The 25,980-nt window shown below is 41.0% G+C and overlaps 1 protein-coding gene across 4 annotated transcripts in view; it reads right to left on the bottom strand.

The window, feature by feature from the left end:
• Positions 1-25,980, bottom strand: part of NEO1 (neogenin 1) — a 132,990-nt gene that overhangs the window by 72,881 nt on the left and 34,129 nt on the right. For all 4 annotated transcript variants that reach the window (XM_066635068.1, XM_066635069.1, XM_066635070.1 and 1 more), the window contains exons 2-5: positions 16,470-16,787; positions 4,423-4,698; positions 3,798-3,951; positions 1,059-1,195 (exon numbers count right to left, since the gene is read on the bottom strand). In XM_066635068.1, coding sequence (XP_066491165.1) covers positions 1,059-1,195; positions 3,798-3,951; positions 4,423-4,698; positions 16,470-16,787 — 885 coding nt within the window. The remainder of the gene's footprint in view (positions 1-1,058; positions 1,196-3,797; positions 3,952-4,422; positions 4,699-16,469; positions 16,788-25,980) is intronic.

Genomic DNA, 25,980 nt, shown 5'->3' with positions numbered 1-25,980 from the left:
TAATTTCCATTTCTATACTATCCTTTAAAACAACAAACAAGCAGTGTATAGACTTAAAAGGTAATTGGTTATTTTGGGGAGGGAGTTAATTGATCTTGTTTATAGTCACAGGAGGGGGGAGAGAATGAAACTTCAAACTGTACACTTCTTGTACAGTTTGAACTGATATAGAAAAAACTGATAAATAGGAATGTTTGCCAGTCAACTTGTTCATATACAACTTATCTGAATGGACTGATGAATAAGAAAATAAGGCCAGGAAAAATAATTTGCTTCTGAGTGGCACATCAGAGTGGATTGGAGTTGATCAAACACCTTCACAAAATTGTGGGCTGTACCTTCATTAGATTTTAAGTGAAGAAAATCCTTTGAGAGGAAGTCTTTCGCAAAAAAAGTTTGTGAAGAAACGTCTTTTGGTTCAAGACTTATTAATATTCAAATATGTGATTAAGGGCCCAATCCTATCCAGCTTTCCAGGACTGAAGCAGCCATGCCAATGAGGCAGGCGCTGCATCTTGCAGTGGGGGGTGAGGGGGGTCACAGAGGTTTCAAAGTAAGGGAATGTTTGTTCCTTACCCTGGGGCTGCATCAGCACTGAAAAGTTGAATGGGACTGGGCCCTTGAAAATGCTCATATAACTATGACCAAAGTACCCTCTGTGCTGGGATAAAACTTCACCAAAGCAAAACCAGTCTCAATTATCTCATTTCCCACAAACCCTTTAGAAAAACACAATCTTTAAAGCTTCTCATTTCTGCTCTCCAGCAAGAATCAGCTAGAACAAGGTAGTTTTCCTTTTAAATTAGGATTCTGAAAACCTCTGCTAAGTAGGGACAAATGAATTCTAGTTTGAAGAAGTCTAGAATCCACATGCATATGCTCAGTATAGCATCAAGGGCTTTCTTGAGGAGCCACCTGAACAACTGTATCTGCATGTCAGAATGAAAAACTTATTTTAAAAGGGGAGAGTGCATAATGCAGGGCTGTCCCATTCTAGGAATTCAGTGCTCTGGATTTATCATCAAGATCAAGAATCTTAAAAAAACATTTTTACATACCTTGTATAATAAGATCTGCTTGAGCTTCAGCTGTTTCATTCCCATTATCTGCAATACAGGTATATGTTCCAGCATCATCTTCTGTGATATCATTGATCTTCAGAGTTCCTCCAGCCAGTATCATCATTTTTTGAGTACTACACAAAACAGCACAGACTGGTGAATTGCTTTAAAAGAAATAAAGTGTGCTGTATTCTGATAAAATATCACAAGAACACAGACATTCATGACATTCCTGAGCAGCCTGAACACTCAATTATTCATTTAAGCCCATCTTGACCAACCCATTTTTTCAATTGAAAAAATTTTGGCAACCTAAAATAGTCAACCCATTGCTGTGTACTCATCTCTTGTGCATCTGCTAAATAAGATATATTATTAATATTAATATTAATATTAATCTTTATTTATACCCCGTCCTTCTCCCCAAAGGGACCCAGGGCAGCTTACAACATGTTAAGAACAGATATGCCTTCAATGCCACCCACAAGATCACCCCGGTCAGCTCAGGCAGGGAGACTGTTGGGCAGCAGTCTGTTGAGTTATTTGTCTCAACACACTCCCCTTTATACAGTTTAAATCAAAATGTTAAAAATCAGACATAGCTAACCAATCAAAGTTATATGGGCCAACTTTTAAAAGCATTTTTATAATAATCACACAAGATATACATAAGAAAAAAAGAACAGTGAGCAAAACTATTAGTGAAAAACAAGTAGCAGAACAAAGCTGCAGGGGGGATTTATCAATGACACTACACATGGGGTCTCTTTATCCGCGGATTTGCCTCACCACCGATGCCAAACTCCCGGATTGCCCCACTGAAAACGCAACCAAAACTTTGTTCCAGTCACATCTGGGAAGTTTTCTGAGCCTCAGAGAGACTGCACGCAACCTTTCTGAGGCTCAGAAAAGTTCCTGTTGCTTTCAGAGCTCCAGTGGGTCCAGAAAACCATGGATTTCATTATCAGAACAGAATCCCCATGGACAAGGAGGCACCACCTGACTAAGAAAATGGGGAGATTTGTACTTACCGTGAATCCCCCTTCTCAGTGGTCTCCATGTCCATCTTAGTCCTAACAAGTGGGTAGCTCCTCCCTCTCAGGTAGGCAGGCCAGATTCTTTTGTTCCTCCTGAGGGGAGGGGCTGCCTGGACTCCCCAGACTGGCCTAGCCTTTCGGCCAAGCAGGACAGTGTCAGTTCAGCTCTGCTAAACTCCCCATTGGAGAACTCAGGGAAAGACCTTTTCTTATTTTTTCCCCCTTCCCCCCCTCTCCCAGTTTCAGCAGACTATCTTGCCTGCTGTTTCCTGCCTCATTGTTCCTACAGCAGGCTACTGCCTGCACAGAGGCTCCCACATGGCTGCCTGCTTTAGAGCAGAGCAGCCACATCTAGATTTAAATTTGGCGCCCTTCCACAAAAAGACGCAAAGAAAATATTTCACATACTTGATCCAACCAAACCAAAAGACCAATGCAGGGATCTACAACACAACCAATGGACTGAAGATCAACTTTCAGTCAATTTACTGGTAAGCCTTTTGCAGTACTGAATAAGATGATGTATAACTGCAGGAGGACATAAATATCCCCAAGTATTTATTCTAGCATCATTCTCTATTTAGTTCTTCTATTCAAGGTGGGATGCAGAACTGCATTCAAATCACTTCCTAAGAAGAGCTCCCAATACTAAACTCACATAAAAATTTGAGATTGCTGTTTATTTGGTTTTAGATGCCGTTTATATTGGTTTAGATCCAAGCTCCAACTGTGAGAGATCGAGCAAGACTCTGAATGGAGGAAAGTTCAGAATGCCAATTCCCACTCCTGCAAAGTCTGGCCCTGTTTTAACTTGGGTCCACACCCTTTCAAGCAGAATCAGATTCAAATAAGATTTGCACCTATTTCTATGCTACCCTGTCCTCCCTACCAGTCTCCTTGCCTCCTCAAGCAAACCAGTCTCATTTTGAGAAAGAAAGCAGTGAAGGGGGTAACAGGTAAAAGACTCATTTTAACACCGCAGATGCCCCACAATACCTCTTAACTGCAAACGGCATATGGAGTGCAATTTACCGCAGGGGAGTATGGGGGTGGTCATTTTCTCTATATTCTTAGCAGCAAATGGCACTTCATTAATTATTTGCAGCTAGGGAGAGGCCTCTCATGTTCCAAATGAGGCCCTCGGCTGTTTATTACACCTTCCCCCTTCCACATTATTACACCTTCCCCCTTCCCCAAGGAAAAGCTTCAGGAAGGGGATGTGTGGGAGGAAACCTGCAAGGAAGAGAGTTCAATCAACTGGGTTTTTCCAGTCTGTCAAACACTCAGAAAACAACTTGAGTTTTCAGGTCACATTGGGGGAAACTCTTGCATTATTACTAACTGAGCAGAAGATGCATTCAATCATTAAGGGTGTTCAGTGCCAGTTTCTTCTACAGCTGTTCTTGAGGTCACATATCTTGGCCCACATATCACTGCCCTAAGCAGGAGTGCTTTTACCTGTGCCCAACTTTTGAAACCTTGCTGGTAGGCCCCTCTCCCATCTAGTTCGTTTGCAGAGTTAGGGGATAAAGTAAAGGGCCACCAGCATAGCTGCCACATCCATCTTGCATTCTCCACAGAAACCGCTTCCTGTAACTGCCTCCTCCAAGAAAAAGCAGGCACAGGAATCAATGTAGCCTGTTAGGATAATGGAAAGGAACAATAGTAAGAGCAAATATAATACCAAAGCAAAACCCACCTTTCTGTAACAAGCTCTTCTTCATTTCTTGTCCATCTGATAACAGGGATAGGAATACCTGTAGCCACACATGGCAAAACAGCACTTTGACCAGTAGCTTTGGTAAGTGTGGAAGGCTGTTTCAGAAACATTAGTTTTGAGGGAACTTCAGATTCTGCCAAAAACATGGTGAAAAAAGCCTACAGTTATTAATGTACAAAAAAACTGGAGTTGATGCTAACAAACTAAACTAGTAATTATGAATGCAATGCACTATAAACCTATTCTCTTCTACATATGCAAATTGACATGTATATTAAACAATTTATTCAATTAGTGATTTATTAGACAAAGCATTTGAATGGGTACAAGTACTGGCCTCAGACTATGCTGCTATGGAGCCCAACACTGCAGCGATCTCTTGTAGAAAACATTACAAGAAAATTTTACTATTCAAGGGTCCTATTCAAGGGTGAGTTGACATCAAAGCCTTGAAGAAGTACTCCTAGCAAACTACAAGGCAGTACATCACTTAAAACTCAGCCAAGGCAACTTGCTGAGTCTCTTCTCTGAGACATAGTTACATAATCCTACTAGTAATTTGCAAGAGAACTAGGAGAGAAAACCTGGAGATACATGTCTGTACCTGGAAGAACTTTAATCTCTGCTTCATCACTGTATTTGGGAGAACCTCCAATTTCAATAACACAACAGTATGTTCCACCATCCTCATCTGTAGCATTGCTAATAATCAGAGCTCCACTTGGTAATTTGAATACACGGTCATCCAGGAAGAGAGGCTGATGATCTAGTTCCCACCTTACAAAAGGTGCTAGATCAGCGTTGACTTCACAGTTAAGAATAATACTGTTTCCTCTATAGACTGAAGCCAACTCTGGCTGACTGGTGAATCTTGGAAGACCTGAAAAGTAAGATAAAATATTGGATTATGGGTTTATATCTCTCATTTCTTCTTTGTTGATACCTACATTGCTTGCAATATTTCATGCCTGTCTGCAACGTACCCACTTATTGCCAAACATCCTTCCATTATGCATAGTTGGCTAACTTCTTAATTTACTCATCCAAACGTCATTAATGTGTTCCACTGTGATGTACAGCTGGCCTGCTTCCTAGCTCAGCTATGAAAAAACCCTAAACCACCTTTGATTCCATTTCAAGATGTACTTCCCATAGTAAGTGTACTAGAAACATTATACTGGATTTAACTTGTACATTTAACTTAATGGCAATTAACTGGAGCTATATATTTAGAATAGAGAAGGGAAAGGATAAACAAGCACTTCAGTAGGAAGAGTAGAAACAGAATTAGAGGTTGGAAGCCGAGAAGTTCCTTGTGCTGGAGGGAAAATACTGTCACATAAATTTGTAAGCATATTCCTTTCCCCCCTTCAACAATTATGTTCAAAAGTAACCCATAAATCCATCCAGATGGCTCCAACTGTGAAGACCTGGTGTGCTACTTCAGTGCTTCATTTCTATAATTGAGATACATACAGCACTTAACTAGTCTAGCAGTCTAAGCTAGTTTGCTACTAATGAATCTACTGATTTACTGGGATCAGCATAGGAATAGCACTGTCTATAAAATCTGCATTGCTAGAATCCTGTGACCACTGCAGTATCATCCCAGGGAGGAAAGATGTATTTTTCTGGATAGGGTTTACACAATTGACCCCCTGGTCAGGCTGCTACTCTACCTTATGCTACTCTATGTTATACTTCACATAATGCACAGTAGCTAATTTAGCAGGATTATAAACAATTATTGTAGACTAAATGGGCACAAATAACTTAAACATCAATACTGAAAAAACCTGCCAAAACTTCCTATTGGAAATAGAGGCCTAGCTGTAAAGAATGTAATAAATTTCCAAGTTTGATTTTGTTTGCTGAAACATTAGTGAAATCCCTGGTCTTCAAAGAATTCCCTAATATTCAAAGAAGTTTGTGGGTTCACAAAGGTTATCTTCCTTATGCCCATCCTAGCACGTTTCCAGGGATGGGCAGAGGCAGATGTGCTACAAGCACTTTTGTCAGTAGAGGGAGAAACTCTCGTCAACATCTCTTGCTTTGTCGACACAGTCATAAGTATGTGGGAAATGAGACTGGAAGCTTAGCCATGAGATCAGCTAATGGGGGCATTACTGACTATTGGATTTTGTGTGTGTGTGCCATGCATTTATGGATTATGGAGCCATCCTCTGATCTTATATAAATTTTGAATTTTGTTTACATATTGTTTTGATGTACATGTATATGCCAATAAAGGTTACATCATCATCATCACAAAGGTTATCTATATGCAGAAAACTCATCAAGCACAGCAAGGAAAGGCCTCAAGGGAACAGCAAAAGGGAACTTTTCTCCCTCCTCACAAACTCCCCACTAACTGCGATGTCAAATCACTGCTATAAGGTTCCTGTGCCAGGCACTCCTGAATCATTAACCGGAGTATCCCCAGACTCCAGAAGGATACAACGCTACACTTTGCTGCAGGTACCACTTATTTTTCTATTCCTATTTCTAGAATCTCTTATCAACTATTGTTTTATCCCACTACTTTTAACAATATACTGTATGCTGATGACATAAGATAAAAGTCACATCTATGCCAAGATTCTATTTTCTCCCACTTCCAAGATCCAGAATACAAGGGAATGGATGTACAGGACACCTAGCATCCTTTTAAAAAGTCATGTTGTGTGAAATGTTTTGTGAATTATTGACATCCACACCACCCCTATAATTTCTGGCTTGCCTTGCACAGCACAACAGTTTTCAATACCATCAACTATGGTATCTTTCTGGATTATCCTGTCAAGATGGAACTTGGAGGCAAGATGGAACTTTGAAGTGGCTCTGGCTCTTCCTAGATGGTAAGTATCAAAAGGTGGCACAAGGGAACTCCTGCTTAATAAAACTTTGACTTGTGGTGTCCTGCAAAGTTCTGTTTTGTTCCTTGTGTCATTCAATGGCTACATAAGCTACCAGAAGTTATTCAGGAGCTTGGATCTGGGTTTCATCAATATGCAGACGACACCATGCTTGATATCATTGCTACTCCATGCTAGGGAACCCAATTACTGACACTTTTTTTTAACAGTGTCAGTAAAAGCCCTGCAGCAGCCACTTGCCCACTCAAAATTCAAAGGCTGTCAACTGCAACTAGATAAGTAGTTAAAAACAAGCCTTGGTTTAGGATGGAGTCAGAAGTCCCATTCCATTCTGTTTTGAACAGCAGTACTGCATTAGTAGTAGTAGTAACTTTATTGTCATTGTGCTACAGCACAACGAAATTTATGCACCTTTGAGATACAAGTATAAATATATACAACAATTCCAACAATCACACTCTACACACTCACCCACATTCTATACAACATGTATCATAATATAACAGTATAACAGACCATAATGCCCAGGAGCATGGTAACAATTATATCGCCTTATTCAACATAATTATGGCTGTGGGATAAAAACTGTTCAGGAATCGTGTGATGCGTGCTCTAATAGTTCTGTATTGTCTACCCAAAGGCAACAGTTCAAAGAACTTATGAGCCGGTTGGAAGGGGTCTCTCAGAATACTATGTGACTTCTGCAGACAGCGAGATGCATAGATGTCCTCCAAAGCTGGTAGATGAAGGTTGATGATGTGCTGCGCGATCTTAATAATTCTCTGCAGAGCGTTTTTGTCCCCTGCAGGGCAATTTCCGTACCACACCAAGAAATCATAGGTTAGGACACTCTCAATGGTGCAACAATAGTAAGACACAAGCAGCTGCTGTGACAAATTTAACCTCCCAAGCTTCCTCAGAAAATATAACCGCTTTTGTGCCTTTTTTATCAACATGCTGATGTTAATAGTCCATGAGAGGTCCTCGTGATGTAAATACCTAGGAATCTGAAACTAGCAACCCTCTCTACCTCCTCACCATTTATGTATAATGGTGTGTGTACATCCCTCTTTTTCCAGAAGTCAATTATAAGTTCTTTGGTTTTTCTGATGTTAAGTGAGAGATTATTTTCTTTGCACCATAATAACAACTCCTGTACCTCCTTCCTATTAGTACCCCTTTCCTCACATGTAACTGTGCATAAGAATTTGCACATGATAGATTACTGGTGTTGATCAAAGGGAGAATGAACACAGACGAGGTTCAAACAGACAAATTCAAAAAGCTGCATGAAACACTGCACTATGCACATGGATTGTTGCTCTATATCCCCCCACACACAGAGATTAAAAGGGAAACATTGTGTGTTGCACCTTCAAACAAAAGGAAAATGAAGAATGAATTTAATTATACAAACTTCATGTGAACTGAACTTTCCAGTTTCCTATACCATAATCCTGTTTCAGTTATTCCATGGTGGTGGATTAGGGAGGGAAGGTAAGGAAACAAGGTCGTATTCCAGAGCAAGATCATGGCTTTTAGCAGTCATTTCCTATACATAGCCTTCAATCAAACCACCAGCATAGTTTGACTGTGGAAAAACAAAATACAAGTATCTAGACCGAAACTGAACCTGCATTTTCAACAAAATAGTTCAAATGCCATATTTATGGATATTCAACCCATGTTTAAGGTGTCAAACACTGTTCCATTTACCTACCTAGAGAGTGTACACTTTGTTTAGTAATTGTTAGTGCCATCAACAATTATTGCATATTTCCATTTGAAAACATGCATTTGCCTTCAAATATAGTACCATACATCTGATGAAATGAACTATAGTCCACAAAGGCTTATGCCAAAATTAACTGGTATCACAAGATTCCCTACCATTTTTGCTGCAACAGACCAACATGGCTACCTCTCTGGAACCTCAAAGGTAAGCATTCCATATTAGGAAAGATTGCTTCTCCTAAATTTGTTCCTTTGATCTGTGATCAGTCTATATCCAGTTGCACAATTTTTAAACAGAGATTCCATTTAACTGAGATACCATTCTTGTTCAAACATCCATCATTGTAATCTCTATTGCTCCTAGTTAAATGGTGGTAATGATTGTTAGCTGTGGGCACATTCAGGCAAAAAGGACAATTTAACACTCGACCTGGGCATAAGGAATACCCAGCAATATTTAAATGCCAAATACACAATTACCAAGAGTGACAACTCCACACTTAGGGAAAGTCAATGAAGATTCCACTGATTTAAGTACTAAAGAATTAGATGTATACAAGATTAGCCAATAATCTACAAAAGCATATTGTTGTATCACATGAGAGCTTTCGAATTCTACAAGTTTGAAAAAAACAAGTATTGTTAACTGGTCCAGCCTTTTGGCTAAACAATTGAGCTATGCATCTGGAAGTCCTCAGTTTAAAACTCCAATTCTGTGTTAGGCAATCCCTATTCTCTCAACCTCAGTTCCAAACATCTCCATCTAAGTTAGGGTGCTAATACAGATAGAAAGGATTCAGTGGTAGAGCACCTGCTTTGCATGCAAAAGATACCAGGTTCAATCCTTGGCATCTCCTGATATAGCTAGTAAATCTTGGACAACTACTGCCAGTCAGTGTAAACCAGTGCTTCTCAGGTGGTACCTGAGGTGGTTTCCAGTGGTAAGCACGGGACCCCCAAATCCCCACCGCCAGGCAGCAAGACCAGCAATGCAATGTGACAAGGAGCAATAGCAGTGCACTTTTCACTCGCTCAAAAAAGCCCTCCTGTTCACCCTGAGACTTTTACAAGAGTTGGTTGCATTGTTCCATTCCAATCCAGAAGTAACTGGTGAACGCATAATTGTTGGTTACTTCTGGTAATAATTCCAATATGTGCATCATGCGAAGTGGTGCAGCGGGGGACAAACATTAAGAACCACTGACATAAACAAAACCTAGATGAATTATTGGTCTGGCTCAGTAGAAGGTACCTTCACAGTCACTTCCTTTACTGACTGTTTACAAAAGTTGTAAATGGGAAGTTCTTTATGTACATGGTTTTGAAAACTAAATGAGAAAGCAGCTAATAAAGGTGTGCTGAAGACTATAAAGCACTATATTAATGTTAAATTTATATAACATTTATACAGTGTTAGGATGGCATCAAAGTGCCAATTAGAGATGTTCCACCTACACCAAGCAGACCATTCACTGATTCCGACATCTCTCACCTGCAGCCAGCAAAAGCACATAAAAAACCAAAAGATAATTAGTTTCACCTACTCCCCAGTAGCAAAAGAACTGTATTAACTTGCCACAATTTCTATACATTATGAAGCAATTAGGTTTTGTTTTTCAACTGACATTTTGCATTTTTAGTAGTGTAACTTGCACAGTCCATAGACTTTGCAGCTAAGCATTTGCATTTATACTTCTGGAATTCTATCCAAAATATGTGGGCATGCAAGCAACCACTTTCTCTAGACAACGTAAGCAAGGTCTATAGTTTTCAATTTGCTATGAATTGGACAGAACTCTTGGATTACTCCTCTTCCACACAAGCAATTCTCAGTGTAGCCATAATCGTTCATGCCAGAGGCAGCCACAGGTTCGACCAGCACATCCACTGCAATGAAGTCAATTTGAAAGTGTACAAAAGCCTGCTGCACCAGTTAGAAGAATGGAGCTCCAAACAGCAGACTCCCAATGCTGAAGCTTTGATCAAAGCTCCATGACACTTTTCCTCCTCGCAATAATGGTAACAGGAAGGATAAGAACCAAAATATCACCATATGATCGTGTTAAATGCTTATCAACTTCCTGAGCAATGGAAGTACAAGGACATTGCCACTGGTTTTAGTTTCCTTTAAGTGAGAGAGCACTGGAGATCTATGGTGTCTATATAACATGGGTCAATTTACAAATATACTAATAGAAATTTTGGGAAACATACAGACCCCCAAAAGCAGGCAAGTGAATCGCCTTCCATATGGCAATACCATAGACTTATACAGCCCTCCCCCAGCTATTTCCAAACCGGACACCTCCAGTTAAAAACTCCTAGTTCTATCTGTCCTATTCTTAATTCAAATTGCAACTCTTTCTAGCTATGTCTCTGTCCTTCCCCCAAACTCTCAAGGGTGTCATATTCCCAAGGCTGGAAAGGGATTTCAAAACATTAAGGACCATTAAAGTCTCTTTGTTACATCCCTGATCGCCTATCAAGTTCATCAGGCAAAACTATAGGATAGGACCCAATCACGTTAATTGGAACAGCCAAACTCATAACACCCGAGATTTTAAAAAATCATGTACTCATTTCTTCTGTTATTATTCTTCCTTAGCACAACCCAATTTAATGCAGATGATGCTTCAATTTAAAAAGCTGCAAACATCACTGGAATGTGGTAGCAACTACCAAAATGAATTCATTACCCTGAATGTTTTATTAAGCAAAAAAAACATTCTAAGAGAGGCTAGCTAACAGTTCATTAGGGAAATGAAGAAAACAGCTGCATAAACCTTTTTTCCCCTCATAAAACCGCTTCAGTTTTTCATTTTTCAAGTCATTTTTATTGTTGTGACATTATAAACTTTCTTAACACACATTCTGTATACAGTGGTGCCTCGCATAACGAAATTAATCCGTTCCGCGAATCCTTTCGTTATGCGAAATTTTCGTTGCGCGAATCACGTTTTCCCATAGGAATGCATTGAAACCTAATTAATGCGTTCCTATGGGCAAAAAAGGTCAAAATGAAGTCAAATTTGGTTTACAAAGTGTTTATTATGTGCTCTTTAAAGTCATACATACTGCACAGAGGATTTCTAAAATTTGAAGCATACACAAAATTTTTAATTTTTAAAAAATTCGTTATGCGAAGCACGGACCTAAAAAATTTTTCATTATGCGAAGCAAGGCCAGAAATTTTTGTTATGCGAGTTACCAAACTCAATCAAAAAACTCTTTCGTTATGCAAGTTTTTCGCTGCGCGGGGCATTCGTTATGCGAGGCACCACTGTACTATGAAACTGACAGACAAGCAGGGATCCATAAAAAATGGAGAGGGAGCAAGGGAAATCAAATAATGGAACCCAACTTTGAATCTCCCTATATATTGCTCTCCCCCCCCCACTCTAACTTCAATGAAGGAAGGGGGCTCGTTATTGTGCCCCCTTTAATCCTTTAAATTCCCTTTAATCCTTTAAAGGATTAAAGGAAGTTTGTGTAAACATAGTTTTTGCTACTCTTTTAAAGGCAGGCACTGAAGGTCAGGTGCACATGTCTGCAGAGAGGACATTCCATAACTTGAGTGCCACAGCTAAGAAGGCTCTGTTCTTCATATGCATCCATACCTTAAATGGTGCAAGGGAACAAGAAAAAGATCCTTCATAGGGCAGTAAGGATCACAGACAGGTTTGTATAGCAGAAGGCAGTTCTTGATACACCATAGTTCCAGGTCTGTTAGGGCTTTAAAGGTTAAAACCAGTACTCTGAATTGAACTCAGAAACAAATTAGTAGTCAACGCTAAAAAAGGATTTACATTATCTGCTCCAATGGTCCCAGATAAAACCCTGGTGGCCAAGATCTGAACTAGCTGAACTTTCTAGACTATCTTCAAATGAAGTGCATTACTGTAGCCCAGCCTGGAAGTAAGGAGAATATGAATGACTGTGGTCAGGTCCAATTTATCCAAGAAAGGAAAGAGTTGATATAATTGGCAACATTTCTAAGAAGCACTACTTGCTGTTACCACCTGCATATGCAGAGGAGGGATCCAAGAAAACCCACAAGCTTTTGGAGGAAGAATAGCCCGTCTAGAATAGTTTGTCCCAAGTTATCAGGACTCAACCAACAGTACTTCTGTTCTGTTAGATAGGACTCCATGAAAAGTTATTGCATATCTTTAAGAACTGTAAAGCTAACCTTAGGACACTGGTTCTTAAACTTTTAGCACCAGGACCACTTTTTAAAATGAGAAACAGTCACCGGAAGTGACGTCATGACCAGAAGTGACATCATCAAGCAGGAAAAAATTTTGCAATCTTAGGCTGCAATCCTACTCACACTTACCCAGGAGTCTCATTTACTATCATTGTTAAAAGCATATACATAGTAGCCTGATAAAAGTACATGTTTGTAACATTTCCCCAAATGCAGTCACATCCCATGGTAGCATCAAGTCTAATATATTAAAAATAAAATATTGAAATGAATGGGGACCCACCTGAAATTGGCTCGCAACCTACTTAGTGGGTCCTTATCCACAGTTTGAAAAACGCTGCCTTAGGGAATTCAATTTTGATTCTTGGATAAGATTCATCTATTTCAGTTAGTTGTCATGAAATAGAATGAACTGTCTTGCATAATTAAGTCTGATTATAAGCAAAAAAGGAGATGAAAGCCTTGGTAGACCTACATTGGCTCTCCAGGTTTTCAGATGTCCAAGTTGGCGCTTTCTCATAGGCACAGTCTAACTACTGCAGAGTTTTTGCACTGGCATGATAGTGCTGGGCTGCCAGAAGCTGGCTGTTTCAACCTACATATGTTCCAACTTGCAGATAAACTCCAAAACAGAACTAGTATTTATGCTGTGACTTGGTGCATAGCATGTTAAACTCAACCTGTACTTCAGTTGCTTGACATAAGGCATCTGTAAAGGAAAATCCTTTTGATACTATGCTTTTCTATCATGCAAAATGATTATTTCACTAAGAGTGAAATCCTATGCATGCCCACTTAGAAGTAAGTACCACTATGTCCAATGGAGCTTATTCACAGGGAAGTATGCATAGGATTTGCAGCTTAAGGCTGGCATGGTTGGACTAGGGAACTGACATTCTTAATAGGAAACTCGGCTATTTTTGTCTAAGACCAGCTTTGAATGTAGGCCACCTGAAAGCTACTTTGGAATCTGTACTGAAAGTGGGGGTAGGGGGCTAGAAGGACTGAACATGACACAAGTTTAAGTTGTATACCTGATGAGGTATATAAGCCTTCTGTGCAAAGAGCCTTCTGTGCAAAAAGGGTCTCTGACGGAAAAGATTTACTAAATGTAAAATATGTCAGCATTTTGTGCGTTGGACACATTTCCACATGTTTCAAACATGGTTTCAATCATGAACCTAACGGAAGGTATGTGAAAGAGAAAGAAAGGTATTTGACAGGTCTCATTTAACTAAGCTCCATTAAAACTGTATCAGAATTTCATTTGAAGTATCAGGACATAAATTGTAAACATAATGGCACAATTTCAATGATGTACTTTCTGAGATAATTCATAGGTTATGAAAAAGGAAAGTGGCCATTAACATAGAAATCAAGTGGCTTACCAAGGTTCACATCATCAACATCATCATCCCACTTTTCAACAAAAGTGGTTCACAAAAGTTCATATAGCAAAATAAATTAATAAATGGCTCCCTGTCCCCCAAAGCATTCACAGTATAAAAAGAGATGTAGCAGAGACACTAGCAACAGCCACTGGAAACGATACCATGCTGGGGGGAAGTGACAGATGCTCTCCCCCTGCTAAATATACAAGACAGGTGTCTCTGTCCATGTATATACACTATATGCCCTCCAAAAAACCACGATGGTGCAGTGATTCTGGAGTTGGACTTAGACCTAGAAGACCTAGGTTCAACTAGAAGATCAACCTAACTTACCATAGAATTGTTGTGAGAGCAAAAGGAGGAAAGAAACTATGTACACCACCCTAAGCTTCTTGGAGAAAGAGAGGTATAAAAAGATGAAAATGAATGAATAAGTCTTATTTGAGCACAAACAGCCATTCACTGCAATGATTAGAAAATATCACATTAGTACATATATTATGAATATCTATATACTGCTTTTCAACTAAAATGTTCATAATGCATACAAAAAGGATGTATGTTATGTATATATATATATATATATACACACACACACACACACACACACACACACAGAATGTAAACCTGTTACAGGTTCTTGGTTCTAAATATGGGAATCTGGCCACCTCAAAGCCAAACTAGACAATATTGAAACCAAACCATAATAATCTTTGTGGCCTCCTCTAGCATAAAATCATGGCTCCTCAAAATATTAGCGTGGATTTCATTTGTCTTCTCACTGTAAACTCAGAACCAAGAGGATTTAAGGCTGGACTTCACAATACAACTCTCAAAATGATCACAGGTTTGGTAGCCTCCAAAATAAAAACATTCAGAACCTTTCTTTGAACTTAAGGAGAGTTGGTTAAAGATGCAAAAATTCTACCAATAAGACAGACCTAAGTTCAAGTAATAAAGGCATGCCCTCCAGCAGCTATATTTTATTGGAATGCATCTGCTTTACAGGCATGTCCCTGAGTATCCTCAGGGGGTTTCATTCTGGAACCCTGCCAAGGATATCTGAAACATGGGTGCACCCGCGGCCTCTGTGGGGCTCAGAATGGCCATTTAGGTCAAAAGTGACATTTTCCTGCTGAAACAGCCATTCTGAGCCAGGCAGATGATGCACGCAGCCCCTGCAGGGCTCAGAAGAGGTTCTAGAGGCAAAGGGAGCACTGCTCCCCTCATCTCCAGAGGGCATGGGGGGCCTCACATCTGTGGTTAAGTGAAACCACAGATGGGGGGCCTGTATATCATCTACTATATAATTGGCAATTATTTTCTATTCTGAGCATAGAATGGAGTGACATAACTCTGATGAGATAAGCATACATTGTTTGGAATCAAGCATGCTAAAAAAATCTAAATGTATACAAGTATTATAAAAACAACATATGGCAAGCATGGCCAAGCCATTTGTGAGACTTGAAGAAGTCAACTCAGGCAGCGTATTAGAGGCTCTGTCTGCCTACTTGTCGCTACTGATTCTCCTTTTACTCCCTTGATAGGAAAAGGAAGTGGGGAATACTCAACTAAAAATAGGAAGGGGGGAGGAACAGGCGACAGCACATCATTAGGAAGGGGGACAACGACAGTATTTGCCTCAAACATTAAGAGGTCTTGGGCCAGCTCTCAGGGGAAGCATTATCTTAAGAGGCATTACCCCTTTCCCACACACAGGATGGAATACCTTTCCTAAAATTACAGTTGTAATGATACATGGATCTAAAAACAAGGAAGTATGCTTTTTGCTTTAAGTACAGGGTGCCCAAACCCCGTCCCTGGGGCCACTTGCAGCCCTTGAGGACTCCCAATGCAGCCCTCAGGGAGCCCCCAGTCTCCAATGAGCCTCTGGATACTTGCTGGAGCCCACACTAGCCCAACGCAACTGCTCTCAGCGTGAGGGCGACTGTTTGACCTCTTGCATGAGCTATGGGATGAGGGCTCCCTCCACCGTTTGCTGTTTCACATCTGTGATTCAGTAGCAGCAGCAAAGGAAAGGCCAGCCTTGCTTTGTGCAAGGCCTTTTATAGGCCTTGAGCTATTGCAAGACCTTCATTCATTCATATAAGTTCATCTTTAATATATACATTTATTTAAATGTATGAAAATTTATTCAATTTTTAAATGTAAATTAATTTTTTTCCCCCGGCCCCTGACACAGTGTCAGAGAGATCATGTGGCCCTCCTGCCAAAAACTTTGGACACCCCTACTTTAAGTTATATGGAAGGTGATGCATACGTAAACAATTTATCAACCATCCAATGTGATCAATCCACTAAAATGTATTTAAATGGGTGACAGCCTTATTTTGTACACAGGTATCTAATTCAAATTATATCAGCCCAAATGTCTGAGATGGAAAAGTGCAAGAATTTCAAGTAAGTTAAAAGTACTCACCCGCTACTGTGAGCTTAGCCGTTCTGCTTACAATGGTCCCAAGGCTTTCCACAGTTGCAACACATTGATAATGCCCTTCATCAGGCTTATTGTGTTTGGAATGCACCACACTGTTTATTAATAAAGATCCATCTGGCAGCAGCTGGCGTCGGTCATCTGACACCAAGTTCAAGAAAGTCCCATCCTTTTTCCATTCAATTTTTGGAGATGACTCAGAAAAAGCTGAACAATTCAGTATAACAGAAGCAGCTCTAACTGACAGAGTGTCCACTGGCTCCACAGTAAAATAAAATGGAGTGAAGGTCCTAACTGTGAGTCCTGCAAAGAACAAGAGAATAAAGACTTACTTTAGGGCTTCACAAGTTTTCTGAAAATGACTTTTAAAACACTTAAATGTTGTTGGTTTTACTCTTAAACTGCTCAAAAAATCTGCCTTTAGCAGGAAATATCTGAATCACAGATATGTAGTAAATTAACACAAAAAGTTTACATCAGTAGTCCAAGCTGTGAAGTTAAAATTCAAAGAGCTATTTTAAGTAAATGCAAGAGTTTGCATTCACCCAGTTAAATCTTTCACTTTCTTTGAACAGATTGCCCCAAGAAGGCTAAGACATTAATTTAAAAAACAAAACTTCCACATAGTTACACTAATTGTCTCTTAGGAAATGAAATCTAGTTTAAAATAAAATCTGAATTTAGATCAAAACAAGTCTGTGTTTCTAATCTGTCAAACTGAATTTGTAGCTGTCTATCAGTCTTTTCCATCCAGTGTAACAGAAGCCTTGGGGAAATCTAGATTCTGAGATCTATTACACAAGCCAACCCCCCCACCCACCCAAAAAAACCTTTTCTTAGTTGACAAGGATGTTTGAACGAATTTAGGATATTTGGGGGGGCACTGAATCAAAAAATGGCATCAATTTTGTCTGATCGGGTCTAGTTTGGAGGGGTATGGCATAACTACCTTGTATGTTGAACCCAGCAGCTTCCTCATAAGGAAGCCAATCAGCGAATAAGGTGGCTATGACATAACCCCAAAACTTGAACCAATGGGGCAAAACCAATGACATTTTTTGGATTTAGCATCCCAAATAAATCCATGAATAGGTCTAACTTTATGCAAAAAAAAAAAAAAGGGTGTAGGCCTGTATTATAAATATGACACAATAGATCATGCACTGTGTAGTGGTTATCTACACGGGCGCTGGGCTTAGCCTTGGTAACATGGCAACCGGCAGGCAAACCTGCTGGTTCCCCCCCACTCAGGCACACCAGAGTGGGCCAGTTGCTGAGTCTTCGCCTAGAGCCTGTAAACAGAGGATGTTATGAAGAAGTGCATATCTAGGAATGTGTATTGCGGTCAAGCCAGAGCCAGCAGGTTTCTTAGCAGTGCAGATTTCAGCAACCTTCAGTAATTTTCCTTAGTGTCATCATGTGTTTTGAGAATGAATAAAAGTCTGAGGAAGCTAGCCGGGAGGACGGACTTCTCTCTCAATCTCATACTGTCCTACTTCTGGCTTAGCTCTCACTGCATCAACCCTCTGAATGCCTGCTGTGTCTCTCATTGCTTTTATTCCTTGCTACTTGAGTTCTAACTTTCAAACCCTCAGAGTGCTTCTGCTTTTAGCACTCTTCCTCAGGCACCAAGGTTCTAAACCCTGGGTGCTTCCCAAGCAGCATTGCGTTGCAACATCTGACGCCCTGGCACAGGGACTTCTAGCCCTGGAACAGGGATCCTCGCTTTTTTTATATCAAGCAGCCAGACTGTCCTCTTTGCTTTCCATTCGCTGCTACATCTGGCACAGCGAGCAGAGACTCTCTGCAACAATCAGGTACAGTAGACAAGCGGTCTTGTTTTTTTTTATACCAAGCGGCTTGCCCTCTGGCTACCTCCCATTCATTGCTTTGACTTTCTGCTGTTCTAGCCTCACTTCTAAACCCTGGGTGCTTCCCAAGTAGCATTGCGTTGCAACACACTGTATGTATTATCATGCTAACTTATGACTATTTATCATTACCAAATTTTGTGGACATTTAGTTCCCATTTTAGGTAGAAATATTATTTTGCCCAGTAACTACCCATGTATCTGGAAAGTTTACCGAACATAACTTTTAAGTTGGCAATTTACTATCTTTGCAAGATAATACTAAGTTAAAAAAAGTCTTGTTTCACAATTTGCCCCATTGTCTTCAAGAAGATATAATTTTGCAATGCAAGAGTAATATGATCAAAAGGTTTGGATAAAACTCCTAGACTGTATCAAGCAGTATTTCAGGGTTGTCAAACTTGTTTCATACAGCGAGTTCAATAGCATTCATAGAGCCTGCTGGAGGGCTGGAAGTGATGTCAATAAGCAGGAACCAATGTAATTAAGCAGGTGATGACCAGAAATAAGCACTTTTTCTCACTTAGGAACTCATTATCTGCAAACGACAGAAGAGAAAATATGCAAACCTTGATCATACTTCAAGATATGGGAAAGTCCAATTACACAGCCTACAAAACTGAGGGTCAGAAAAGTTTTTCCCAAACTTTACGGTGGTTTGATATGAATTTGGGGTGCTGATTCCAAAAATGGCATCCATTTTCTGTATCATGTCTAGTTTTAGAGATACAGTATAGCCTCATTAGTGACTGGTTCAAGCAGCTTCCTCATGAGGAATGCTAACTTTGGCCCTATGTTTGAAATGGGTTTGATACCCCTGTAGTAGACACTCTGCTGTTTAGCATGATATTCAAAGAGCACCAAGTTGTTTACAGTTCAGTTAATCATAGTTAAAAATTCAATACGATATGAAAATCTCTCTGGGAAAGAAACCAACAACCGAATTTTCACAAACTGGACCACACTGCAATTACTATATTTTATACATTAATACTATAATGTTATAATTATAATGTATGATAATAATATAATGTTGTGGATATGTTCCTGGAAAACAGAGTGTTTTGAGAAACAGCACTACAGGAGATGATAGTGAAGCTGTTCTAGCCTAGATGTGTTCACAGTACTGAACTCACCACTGTCAGAGCATGCTGTGTAATTCACCACTGCTGCTGTCACTCCTACATAGCAGTGGTAGCAGATGAGAAGAATTATTCCCAGGAGGATAAGCCAGATTGTGACTCATCTTTGGAAACTGCAGGCTTCTTGTTAAAGAAGGCATCTAGGATAAATTGTCCTTCCTGCTAGTTTCTCTTGAAGCATTTCATGGTCACAAGCTGTTTGCCCCACACTACTGAAAATGCACCCCCCCCCCCACTGATGCAGCTGTAGCTGAAAGACACCGCACAGACAACTGCTCTTTCCTGCACTGATGTTTTGATTTGTTGTTTTTTTTAGAATGCTGTGAAAATTACATCCAGGATAAGGAATGCTATAATGAAACACTGCTATAGGAAGTATGTATATCTTGTGTTGTTCCAAGGCTGGAAAAATCTTAGAAATTTGGCATCTAGGGATTTACAAATGTTTACACGGCTCCCTTAAGACCTAATACTTAAAGCCTGTTGCTGTTTCCTCAAACATCAAATCTGGCACAGAACACTAACCAGAACTCTGATCTATCTAAGTGCTTCAGCAAACTCCAGTGCTTCAGCAAAATATTTATTCTGCCTCTGTAAGTAAGAGTGCCCTCTTTCTTCTCTTCAAAGAAACAGCAACTTTTGCAAACTAGGACTTGCCATCTTCAGCAAGTACTGCATGTGCCTTAGTGAATGGGATTTAATTGTATTGCACTAGCTGTGCTTACAGACCTCATTTTTTTGGTCTTATGCTACTACTTGATGCTGTCTGTTACCCAGTGAAGTCTGTAAGAAACAGGTGTTGCAAATGGAACTTTGGTAGTCTGGTGAGAACAACTGCATTGGTGAGAAACTCTCACTGCGATTCAATTATATTCAGTGATCAACAGATATATGATGATCTCACATGCACATGACCCCCATATGTTTATAAAATATGCTACTCATTTTAAAGTTGTGGCTTTTGCAATGTTTAAGTGACTGATTGTACTGTTTCTATTCTGTGAGCTTCTCTGAAATAGTAAAGGGCAGAAAAGCAGGATAAAAGTGAGCACACTCCTGTAACACATTTCATCTTGCAGTTCTATAAACAAATTAGTTCTTTAGTATGTTGTTCTGGATGTAAATGTTTCTTTGGTTAGGGATGGCAGTGACGCTTTATGCCAGGGGTGCCCAAACCCCAACCCGCGAGCCACTTGCAGCTCACTGCAGGTCCCCATTCGGCCCACAGGGGTCCCCCATCTCCAATGGGCACTTGGCCCTCACCCCAGCCCACACTGGCCCACCGCGCAAGCTCCGCACCTTGCTTTCCCTCGCCCAGCCCAGCCTGCAGCACGTCTCCGAGGGAGGAAGGGTTGGTTGACTGGCCGGCTAGGAAGGCAGGCAGGTAGCAGCAGCACATGCCGCCCTAGCTAACAAGGAAGGGCAGTTAGGTGGACAGGCAGGCAGGCAGGCAGGCAGGCAGGCATGCAGCTGGGTGAGCAGGCAGGCAGCCAAGTGGGCGGCCAGGCAGGAGCACATACTGCCCAAGCAAATGAGAAAGGGTGAGGGGGCAGGCGAGCAGGCGGGTGTATGTGTGTGAAAGTGTGGAAGATCGCTCCCCCCCTTATTAGCATGAATGAGATCATAAACTGGCATGAAGATCTCCCCCCCTTATTAGGGTGAATGGAATCATAAACTGGCATGAAGATCTCCCCCCCCCCCCCCGCTTATTAGGGTGAATGGAATCATAAACTGGATTGAATTCATTCGTTCATTTTCCGTCTCTAATGTATTCATTTATGTAAATTTATTCAAATTTGAAGTGTAAATTAATTCCTTTTTTCCGGCCCCCAACAGTGTCAGAGAGATGTTGTGGTCCTCCTGCCAAAAACTTTGAGCACCCCTGCTTTATGCCAATAAAGGTTCCATACAATACAATAAGTTATTTAGGTCAAATTTTAAAAGTTTCCTTTAACACTATTAGCACTCAGATTCAGAATGTTAACTCTGTAATACACTGAACACAGACATTTGACAAACCCCACCAATATGCAGAAAGAATATGCATGCAAGACAACTTAATCCTCAATGAAAGAAACAAAACTTGTACCAGCTGAATGAGAAGGAAGTACTGATGCTTTTCAATCTGGCTATAGACTGAAAAACAGAAGCATGTTGATTTGTAAGAAACTCTTAACGAGCACAGAACTTGAAAGTTGAAGATTTTTTTCCCTGAGTGTTTTGTGTTTTTTTTAAATAACTGTCTGTGGGTAGATGCCCTTTTATAATACTGGTGAAGAAAATGACATTGATTGAGTAGTAATTGCCTAGGATACCAGGATAAACATGTAACCTCTCCCCTTTCTCCTTAACAAGAGAAATCAAGGTTTTCAATACAGCACTCTGTATGGGTGGCTGAGGCGCATGTTCTTTAATTCTTTAATTAGTGCCAAGAAACTAAACACAGGTTGTCAATTTCTAGGCAAGATAGAGTTTGCTTAGTTCTAGGTTTGACCTACTACACTTTTTATCTTGTAAAGTGAAAAAAGCTGTATTCTTGGAATTTAGTTAGCAGGTATCTACACAACTAGATTATTTTTCTTTGGGAAACTGATTATGCATATTCACTATAATTGCACTGTGACACACACCCATCTTACCAAGACAGCTAATGCTTCACTAGCAAAACCTTATGGGCAACCCAATCTTGAGCTGCCTGGCATGCAGGGCTGTAGTGGCACCAAAAATGGCTGCTGCTGCATCCAGCACACTCCAGGCAGCCGCCGCCGCCGCCTCCTCCTCCTCGGGAGAAGGGGACTTTTATCCCCTTCCCCTGGGTAAACTGAGTAGCCCCACAATGGGTATACCCGATCCTATGCCAACCCGAAGGTCAGCGTAGAATCAAGAGCCTCCGCATCGGGTGGTCAATCCAACGTGGAGGCTCTGGATCCAGTGGAGCAAAGCTCCACCAGTCCCAAACCCCTCCCGCCCTGCTCTCTCCACCCAGAATGTCTCCTCCCTGCCTTCCCTCCACCTTCCCCCACACCCCCTCCTACCTCTCTGTTGTTTGGCAGTCTGCACAACCCGCCAAGTAGCGCAGCTCCAGTGTTCCACTGGTGCTAGCCCAGAGCTGGGCTAGCACCAGCGGAGCACCAGCACTAGGGCCCACAAACGTTCAACAGTGCGCACCGATGGTAAGCTAGAACGCACTCCTTAGGACTGGGCACTCAAGGCAGGAACTTAGATTCCCTTTTTGAAATCATGAGCTCTGCTCTAACCCGTTTCTTTTTCAATAACAACTTCCTGTTGGACTCAGAAACATATTTGCCATACTGAACAAGCAGATTGTCTGACTCTTGAACAAGTGCAGAATTGAATTTGCTGCCAGTCCCCTGCACCAGCATTTCTCAAGATGCTTTGGAGCAAAGTTTATACTGATGTAATTCCACCACCAGCAGAAAATGGTCAATTCAAAGGTCAAAACTGAGTGGAGGACATGTTATGGGCAGGATGGAGAGAAGCTGATTTATGCCAAGTGCTATACACTCCAGCTACACAGGCTAACTGTGGCCTAGTTACACCCTCAGAGATGGTGCAAGTTAAAAAGCACCCACTGAATTCATTGGAGAGCAAAAAACAAACACCACCACCAGTATTCCCTTTCTTCCATCCTGCTCACTCTGCCACAAAAGGGATACGGGAGGAGGGGCGTATCTGCAGCTTCAGTTAACCACGGATCAGGTCCGCAGCCCCACGATGAGCATCCCCCTGCTCATCTCTAGAGGGTCTTCTGTGTGTCTGCCCACAGCCTCTGCCAGCCTCAGAATGAAGCCAAAAATCACTACTTTTGGTTTTCGGCTGAAAACCTGAAGATATGTTTTTATGCCTTTAAAAGGTATTAGGAGGGCCAGGAAAGCCCTCCATGCAATTCATGAGTGCATTTTCCCAATGAAGCACTGCACATCTGGTTTGGGCCTAAGTCTGCAGCTAATCACAGCAATCCTGACCCATATAAAAGCTCTTGATAGGAAAGTTATAACCCAGATGCACACAAAACAAACTTTAGTGGTGGGGACTATGGATAAATGGCACAAACAAGAAATTACTTTGCAAAAACGGCCTCCTGCCCTTAGAACATAAGGGAAGAGCATATCATTAGCACTCACATTCTCAAAACCTTTACAAGTTCTGTACCTTAAGACCACAAACAGACACACCAACCTCCAGAAACACCCAACTTCCACTCCACTATCCTAGTTGGGGATGTAAGGAGAATACACTCATTAAAATAATTGAGATGATGGGGAGATAATATTCTAGTCTAGCACCACTCATAGAAGCAAAGCTGTCTTGCTTTGATTATTGTGTGTAGGAGAGACAACAGTATGTTCTAAAACATACTGTTCCCATAAAAATATTATAAAACTTACTGCCCTGTCCCACAGAACACCTAAAGTACTTGAATGAAATCTGGAAGAAGAAAAAAAGACCTCTGTTCTACTATTGGAAATCTTCATGCAGCGTACACCAGATTTTGGGAGCATACTATTTTAGATCATAGAAAGTACTGTATATTCAAGAGTTTTAGAACAAAATCTAATTGCCCCCCCCCCATTAGCATGCACAACCTGTAACACTTCACTTCAAGGATTACAAACTAGTCATGGAAGCCTTCATTGCTATTCAAACAATTGTCTATATTCCTCCTGAGCATTTGCTTGGTGCTATTCTGTCAAATTCTAACTATATGCCTTACATTCGGCCATTAAATTCCAAATAAGAAATTTCTGCAAATCATATAAGACTTAGGCAAGACCAGAAAAAAAAAATCGTTGAGAAAGTCAAGCCCGAGATGAAATTGTTTAAGATCTACCGTGATGAGATATCATTTTGGTACATATAAGTAGCAGCATTAAACTAGTCAGAAGAAATTCAAAACACAGCAGCAACAAAGCAACAAGGCAATGACCATGAACCATAAAAACTTGTCTTTGTTCAGTCTATGTTCCAATAGAGTATCACAACCGCCAGATGGCGCCAAAATCCAGTGATGTATGTGTGCAACCATTCTCAAAGGAATAAGTATCTTGTACTACAAGGCTTCTCCTTCATGGGCAATGTCACACTCATTGCTGCCAATTCACAATACAGAAACTTAAGTCACTAAGGACCCACTCCTATCCAGCACTGATGCACCCATGCCTACAGGGTATGCACCGGTATACCCCAGACTAGTGGGGTAGCAGTCACAGGGGCCTCCTCAAGGTAAGGGAATGTTTATTCTCTTGCCTCAGGGCTGCATTGCAGCTGCATTGGCACTAGAAAGTAGGATAGGATTTGGTCCTAAATCAACTTACGTATTGCTCATTCAGAAGTCCACCTCATATTGATTTTATTTCTGTATTTACATTTTTAGAGTCAACCCCTCAAGGCATGTAATGATTAACAATATAAAAGAGCTGATTAGTTTTCCTATTTTTATCACATAGTAAACAGAGAAATCCCCCAAATCTAGACAAATCCAAAACTGAACACTGGATAAATGGAATAAATCCTATTCATCTAGACCAGGGGTGCCCAAACCCCGGCCCTGGGGCCACTTGCGGCCCTCGAGGCATCTCAATGTGGCCCTCAGGGAGCCCCCAGTCTCTAATGAGCCTCCGGCCCTCCGGAGATTTGTTGGAGCCCACACTGGCTTGACGCAACTGATCTCTGCATGAGGACCACTGTTTGACTGCGTGAGTTGTGGGATGAGGGCTCCCTCCGCTGCTTGCTGTTGCATGTCTGTGATGCAGTAGCGGCAGCAAAGGAAAGGCCAGCCTTGCTTTGTGCAAGGCCTTTTATAGGCCTTGAACTCTTGCAAGACCTTCATTCATATAAGTTCATCTTTAATATATTCATTTATGTAAACTTATGTAAATTTATTCAAATTTTAAATGTAAATTAATTCTTTTTTTCCCCCGCCCCCCGACACAGTGTCAGAGAGATGATGTGGCCCTCCTGCCAAATACTTTTGACACCCCTGATCTAGACCAGAACCAACCCGAATTTTGGAGAGTTGTTACTTGGATTAGACAGGGATGTTTCCCAGTCTTGCTGCTGGAAATCCTTAACGAAAGATGCCAGTAATTAAAATTGGAAGTTTCTGCATGCAAAACAGGTGCTCTACAACCAAGACATCCCTTAATTAGAAAGGGATATTCTAGCTAAACAGAGCATCATAATCGGCAAATAGGCATGCTGATTTTCAACTTTCCCACCTCACCTAAGTGGCATGTTTTGAGGGTATCACCACTGCCACCAGAGACTGCAGCTGCACACAGGAGTAGGTTGCCTTCTCCTTTTCAGCAGGGACAATGTGGAACAGCTTCTTCAGTTGCTGCTGCCTTCAGATCTCTCCTTTACTCTGCACCCTTGTTCCCCAAACCATGCCTCTTTTGAAAGCAGCTATACAGCCTCAGTTGGCCACAGGCGAACCACCACCCCAGCCATCTTCATTTCCAG

Source organism: Tiliqua scincoides, chromosome 8 (genome assembly GCF_035046505.1).
Source record: "Tiliqua scincoides isolate rTilSci1 chromosome 8, rTilSci1.hap2, whole genome shotgun sequence".
NCBI lineage: Eukaryota > Metazoa > Chordata > Lepidosauria > Squamata > Scincidae > Tiliqua > Tiliqua scincoides.
This window is presented reverse-complemented; position numbering and strand designations above follow the sequence as displayed.